The following is a 7,477-nucleotide window of genomic DNA, read 5'->3' as shown; positions in this document are numbered from 1 at the left end:
ACATTTACTTGAGGGCAGAGGACAAAGGTTTATTTACATCAAAGGTTATTCAGTGTCAGTGGACAGATGCCACTTGAGGTCAAATCTCCCTTGCACTCAGAGGACAGATAGTACTCTATGGTAAAAGCTAGGTCTGGTCACAGGACAGAGGCATATGCAAGGTCAAAGGTCACTGAGGTCAGATCTGATGTTGGTGCCCTCACCCACACTAGACGCCAGAACCAAATCTCTTTGGACACTCAGCTGCCATCAGCTATCAAGGTGCACAAGCCATGCCCACAAGCACGGGCCAGGCCCACCTGGAGTGCAGGGCCTGTACCTTGGAACAGGCAACCTTTAACGCAGCAAATGCTCCAGCAGCCTCCTGGCACAGAGAATGGCATGCCAGTGCCCAGCAGCACTGTAACATACAAGTGTAAACGAAGTCAGACATCACCACCCAGAAACATGAATGGATTGAAGGTGAAAAAGCTGAAGCAACTGTCACTACTGATTTATGATGAAGACTTGGTGCTGATTTCACAATGGCAGTTGCCACTTCTCTAGCAGAAACCTTTTCTTTACAACGCGGTTCATGAAATTGTTGACCAACTTGTCCCAAGTTTTTAGAAACATCACACTCTTGAAAAACAAGAGTAACAACTGCATCTCAGCTGTGTATCAGGGACTCCAGCAGAGGGCTGGAGCAACTCTGCTATGAGGATATGTTGGGAAGAGCGCAATGGAGACTATGACAAGCACCAATGTGGTTAAAGCATAGCTCAACTTTATTCTGACATCTCTTGCTGTTATAGGCCTCTAAGGTCAAGCTTGTTTACACAGTGCTCCGCAGAGCTAGTTTCTGTGATTAGCAACTCCTCCTTTCCAAGGTCAGACAGCTGCAGAGCAGCTTTTATTCCATCAGCTGCCAGGTCTTCTTTTCTCAGCTTTCTGTGCTGCTCCCAGGGCAAGTTGCCCACTGCCCCAGCTCCTACACTTCCTCCCAGGCCTGATAGTGTGGATTGTTCATTATTTCCATTAGGTGCCCATGTTCTGCCAAGAAATCCTCCACAAGGACAGGCTGAGGGAGCTGAGGTTGTTCAGCCTGAAGACTCCAGGGGAACCTTAGAACTCCCTTCCAACAGCTGAGGGGATCCTACAGAAAGGCTGGAGAGGGACTTTTCTTAAGGGTGTCTAGCAACAGGACAAGGGGGAATGTTTTTAAGCCAAAGGAGAATAGGTTTAGACTGGATCTTCGGAAGAAGTTCTCCAGTATGAGGGTGGTGAAACTCTGGAATAGGTTGCCCAGAGGTTGTGGATGTCAGGTCCCTGGGGGCATTCAAGGCAACATTAGATGAGGGCTTGAGCACCCATGTCTAGTTGAGAGGTGTGCCTGCACATGGCAGGAAGCTTGAAGTAGATGATCTCTAAGGTCCCTTCCAACCCAAGGCACTCTATGATCCCAGACCTAGACAGCATGGCCCAGATCAATTATACAGCATCATTTGGCACTGAAGTTACTATAGTTCCAAATATGAGTCCAAATCAGAATTATCTCAACCTGAGTCTGGCTATTTTCAGAACATAAAAGCATAAAGAAAACTACTTAGGGTGGCTGAAAACAAAAATGGTCACTTTTAAAATGGAACAGTACTTGTTATGGCAAAGATGATGTCACCTTCAAAAAAAATAAACACTGCCCATTAAATATAGCTTTCAAAAGTCATAATAAACCAAAAAAGCTGAAACAAGTGACCAGTGCTAGTCAAAGGTGACAAGAACAAGAAAGCCCCAAATCCTCCTCACACAGACAAGAGCAATTTTGAGTGCTGTTCTAGTGGAATAGCTCCTCTTCTCAAGAGCTGCAACTTCCAAAAGTTTCTTTTAAACTAAACAGAGTGAAGTCCTAAAAATTCAAGTGTCTTCCTCTAATACTATACAACCAAAACTACAATCACTCAGCTCCGTCTACGTTAATGTTCTGTCAGGATAAACATGATAGAAAAGAGCTTCTGAGATGCAAGAACTAATTCAGAACCCAACACATTCCAAGCAACAAACAAGTGCATCTCTCAGCTGATACAACATTTTGCTTCCAGAAGAACTTTCTGGCCATTTTCAGCTACCGGGCAATAGGTGATGTTGCTTCAGAAGGTCAAGGTCCAAAAACACCCCCAACACACTTTGAAATAGCAAAGGCCTATGTGCAGTGTAACTGAGCCTAGATGGCAGATACCAGGGCTACAAGCACTCAATTCTCCATTTCATGATGATAGTAAGGGACCATCATTAGCTGGCAATGTCACATCAATAGTCAAGAACGGGACACTGCTATTTTTTGCAGTAACTGATGGGCTGAGCCCTCACCACAGCACAAACTTCACTCAGGCCCGTAAGTTGCTTCCATCCTTTCCAAAACAGCCAAAGGACTCAAGAGAATAGCCATGAAATCAGGTTTTCTATCTGATTTTTTTTAATAAACTATAGAAGAACAAGGTAACATTTCAACCAAAGTCATGACAGCTGCAGGTTTCAAAGCAGATACATAGAGATCTCTGGATTTTCTGGTTTCTTTAGGCAAAAAAAGGAAAAGAAAAGGTCATGTGAAAGCTGAACATAAATGCACAGATTTCTATACATATTTTTAAAAAGAGACTAAAGCAAGCAGTAAAACACCTGGGGGAAAAGTGTTTTAACAATGATTCCACAGCTATGAAACCATAAGGAGAAAATTTCAACTCTAGGAATCTTTATGCTGAACCAAGTTAAATTTTTATATAGCTTTAAAGTAAGTTCTGAAGAGGCACCAGAAACAAACTTACACAACAGCTCAAATGCATCTAATGTGTAAGGAAAAAAAAAAGAGAAAGAAATCAAACCTACAGGCCACAGTGTACTAGAAACTTAGAACTTCAAAGGCTGCACTAGGCTTGCACTTGCTCACACTGACACAGTGAAATTAGTGGAAAACTACTGTTTTTCCAGTCAGAGTGAAATCAGGTTCTGATTGTTGCTTCCAGTTGCCTTCCTAGCTTGTTCTCATTGTCCTCACTTGCTTCTTACGTATTCCCATCAGGGGAAAAAAAAAAGGAGAAGTTCCTGAGCCACCCCATTCAGAAATGTTTATAAAGAAAGCAAAGCCCCTGTCCTTATGTAGGGTTTTATCTGTGGTGCTGTATGACCTGGCTTCATCCTGTTGCCCCACATCTCTGAGCTGCTACAGGGTTACTACATTTATTTAGGGACTCCTGTTCTATGAGGGATGCATTTTTTGAGGGGAGTATTAAGGACAAGCAGTCTTCACAAAGTAACTGGAGTGATCAACAGCAAGAAGAACTTGAGATAGTAGGAAAAGAGCTCATATGGATGTATATGCTGTTTTCTGGATGAGAAAGAGTATTCAAGACCCAGTGAGGTTTCCACCCATATGCTACAATAACTGACACCCTCCAAACCCCTAGCATTAAAATATACCTCAATATTTTAATCAGGCACTTAAATAGAAAAACAGAATGCCAGAATATCTTGGATGAAGCACTCAGGAAATTAACTGCCCCTTGGAGTGAAGTTACTCATGCCAAGGGCTAAAGGAATGGAAAGTCTAAATGGCTGAAAAAAGAGGGGGGGTAAAAAAAGACTGCAAGATTGTTGCTAAATATTTGGTAGAAGCCATTAACCACAAACTTACATTCTTTACTAGCTAATGTAAAATGTAGTGCAAGGTTATCATCCCGTGAGAAGATGGATCCAAAAGTAGACATTCAACATGCTTTATTTTACAAGGTAAGAGCATTTTTTTCCCCACAAAAAAAACCCAAAAACGGTTTCTCTGCTGCTAAGAGGCTCCCTGAGGGAATGCATTCATTTTGTTCTGGTGAAAAAGCAATCACTTAAAAACAATCTGAAAAGTTCCAGCAATCACTAGTTGCCCTGTTTTGAGCCACAGCACATTTCTGATCAACATTTCTTTGGAAAATGTAGGTTAGACCATCAGTCACTGGTCCTGAAAGAGGGATCTTGACCTCCCTTCTTTTCAGTAGCATTCTGGAAATGAGAGCAACCGTTCTTTTAAAAGAGTCATGAGCATATTTTAACCCAACGTACTTCAGAGTTAAAGGAAAACACTACCTTCAAGACTCCATTGCCAGCATTTAAATGGTTAAGTATAGATTCTGTCACAAAAATACAGAATTAAGGAGAAAAGGTGGAAACTCAATTGTAAGGCTAACAACTTCACAAGTCATCTTTGTTATACAAGTTAAGGGGCAAATGAATGAAACTACAGACACACAAACCCCATTTTTATGGTAAAGAGAATGCCAAGTGTTTAAACCATTCTTAAAGTAATTTATTTGGTTTTACTGATGATTTACAAGGCCTTGGTTATTAGACAAAATAGCATATTTAAACTAAACTCAAAAAATACAAACCAATAGAGTATAGAAGGAAATGCTATAAGGATCTGTAGAATATATCACACAGTGCACACACTGCTTCATTTTTCTCATCTGAGCCCATTTGTTACTCAGAGGATTTTTGCAAAGAACTCTTTTGGTCTAGCCAACATGTAGTGTACAGTTCCAGACCACTGACTTAGGCTTTAATTCTGGCATTAGTCTACAGTCTAAACCACTGCAGCAGATCTTTTGAAGTCTTTAGTGTAATCAAAAACTGATCTAAGACATTTTGGAGCAGTTAACAATAAACAGGAGTTACAGACTGCATACAGTTCAGTATGGTACATTAACCAAAGCTAAAAGTTTTAGTATGCTTATTGCCAATTTCTCCCAAATTTTAACAAGCAGAGCTTCTCTGCAGATACATTATTGCTGAGGGTAGTAAGGCTGTTGAGGAAAAGGGTATCCAGGTTGCTGAGGTGGCGGATATGGTGCTTGTCCAGGGTTTGGATACACAGGTGAGGGAGCATATGGCAGATTATATTGACCATACATGTATGGATTATACCCCATTGGCATTGGCATCTGGCAATACCTGTGGGGAGGTGGGGAAAAAAGCAAATGTTAGTTGCAAAACACCAATGATGTTAATTTGCAAACAACTTGTTAATAGATACAAAAAGACATGTCACCACAAATGCTTTCCTCCCATTTCCCTTCTTGTGCAGCAGGAAATATGGGAACATTCAAGGATCAAACATTTAGAAAACAAAATCATTATGATGTGTGGAACAGAAATGCAGACAGAAGGTGGAGTAAAAGCCACTTGCTGGAACGAGAACTAATCTAAACGGATTCTCTTTGGTTTAATATAGTTGTACGTATGGTAACATTTGCTGCGCCTGCTACTGGAGGAAAGAGCAAGCTGTCTTCCATTCCTCCTGACTTCAGAAACACAAAGAAAAAGTACAAGAAGAAAGCACAAAACTCAACTGGAATTCTTCATCATCTTTGGCAAGATCCCAAGATTTGAAAAATGAGACATACCAGCACTGCTGAGATAAATAACACCAACTGATCATGCAAAGGCTGGCAAGGGTCCACAGTGCACAGTTAAGAAACCGCAGTCCTATCTTCCTTCTCTTTTTTAAAAGGCCAAGTTACAAAAGTTTAAAATTAATCCTCCCACAAATGGTAGCAGCAAATTATTTCAGTAAGAATTACATGATTAAAAGGAAAAATAATAATAATAATAATATTAAAAAAAAAAAAAATCAATCACTAAAGACTCCAACAATAACTAATTTCAAGATGTCACCACATGCAGCAAACAAGTGCTTTCAGGATAGCAAAGAACTGCTTAAGTACTCCCACAGCTTACCCTGGGTAACCTGGATAGGTTGGGTAAGGAGGTCCCTGTGCCTGTGAAGGTGCAGTGCTTGCTGCAGGTGCACTGGCTCCTGGAGCAGGAAAAGCAGTAGGAGCTGCAGATGTTCCAGAGGGTGCTGATGCAGAAGAGGGACTGCTTGCTGCAGAAATCACTGGTGGTGGTGGCCGTGCTGGTGGCTGTGGTTTAGTCCCCTAAAAAGATAAAGTGAATTAAATTGGCACTTGTTTCTGGAAGCCTTGGAATAAAAAGCTGTGGTTATATGATGAGTTGATTTTTCATTTTAAATAGACATTCTGTATTTAGTCTATACAGCAAATACTGCAAAGCATCTAAAAAGCAGTAAATTTTCCATTTCAAATCTGCACATTATGAACACCGATAGTACCTAACACACCCCTGTGCAAAGCCTTTAGACTTCACCTTCTGTTTTACTTCAACCATTTCCAAATACACCAATGTGTTATGGAGTGACAGAGACAAATCACAGATCAGGTATGGACTTTCTATTTCCAGCCCACTAGTTCCATAGTGCATATTTACCACCATGGTTCTGGGTGCTGGAGTAGGAGTCGATGATGCAGCAGGCTTACTCCCTCCGGCTGCGGTGGTCTGATACGCAGGCAGAGGAATAGAGGGCGCACTGGGTTCCCTAGCAATGCTTTGCTGCAAATCTCTGTTAAAAACAAACAAGGAAACATACAGCTGAAGTTAAGCAAGAATTGCTTGGTTTACACCTCAGCAAGCTAAGCTAAAAAGGTGCAGAGTAAATTTAGTACTTGAAAGCATGATCACTGAGTTAGCTCTAACTGAATTTGGAATACAAATCACTTCCCCAGAAAGCTACCCTCTAGCCAACCCTCTGATTAACAGTTATGTTTATTTCCTAACGTCTTTACATTCCAACTTTCTATTAGGTATGAAACACTGAACTAGCCAAAAGCTATGGGATCAGCAATCTGATAGTAGTCAGAGCATTTAGCAACTTGGAAGCTTTCCTGAGAACCTAAGGAAACTCCAAGGCTATGGGAAAGGAAAACAGTAAATTCTAGCAATTCTGACACATAAAGATCTGCTCAGATAAAGAAGAGAAGCAGCATCACATTGCTTATAGAGTGCCCTTAATTAATACCACATACAAATTATACCTGGGTAAACATAACTACTGAAAAATCCCTGACAAAAGTCTGAATAGCTCGGCACAGCAGCTTCCAGGTTCTCTACTCTGTTACTTCTAGTCTTGGAATTACTCTTGGTAAGATACTTTGATAAAACACAAGGCGGCTTCAGTGTCATGTTGTACTACAAGCTGCCATTGAACAGTGCAATTTACAGTCAGCGTGCCAGGAAAACCCCAAGGAAACAGTTTTAAGTTACACATTCAGAAGCATGTAGTGCATTTCTTAGCACAAAGATTCAGTATTTGAGACTGGGCAGCTTCTTTCGACAGACTTCAGGAAGCATTCAAAATTTCAGACAATTCTGTGTAAAAATGATAGATGATTAATATGTAACAGTGAGAAGTTGAAACCTGGCATTCTGAAACAGGACGAAAACAAGTAGTGACACACTACGGCAGGCTGCTATCATACAGCATGCAAAGGCAAGCTCCAAACAAGAACAAAACTGGCACCTTCTGCAGAAGCTTCTTTGTAGAAAAATCAAAACTGAAAACTTCCAGAAGTCCTTGCAGTAACAAGCAGTGATGGAGGAA

General features: G+C 41.0%; 1 protein-coding gene across 2 annotated transcripts in view; it reads right to left on the bottom strand.

Moving 5' to 3' along the window:
• Positions 1-2,429: 2,429 nt before the first annotated feature.
• PDCD6IP (programmed cell death 6 interacting protein) overlaps positions 2,430-7,477 on the bottom strand; it is a 32,598-nt gene continuing 27,550 nt past the window's right edge. For both annotated transcript variants that reach the window (XM_068152692.1, XM_068152693.1), the window contains exons 16-18: positions 6,307-6,439; positions 5,758-5,957; positions 2,430-4,971 (exon numbers count right to left, since the gene is read on the bottom strand). In XM_068152692.1, coding sequence (XP_068008793.1) covers positions 4,803-4,971; positions 5,758-5,957; positions 6,307-6,439 — 502 coding nt within the window. In that variant the 3' untranslated portion in view covers positions 2,430-4,802. The remainder of the gene's footprint in view (positions 4,972-5,757; positions 5,958-6,306; positions 6,440-7,477) is intronic.

This window comes from Melanerpes formicivorus, unplaced genomic scaffold, assembly GCF_026170545.1.
Source record: "Melanerpes formicivorus ecotype bairdi unplaced genomic scaffold, bMelFor1.0.p_v2 SCAF_24, whole genome shotgun sequence".
Classification (NCBI taxonomy): Eukaryota; Metazoa; Chordata; class Aves; order Piciformes; family Picidae; genus Melanerpes; species Melanerpes formicivorus.
Note: the sequence above shows the minus strand (reverse complement) of the source record. Positions and strands in the feature narration are given on the sequence as shown.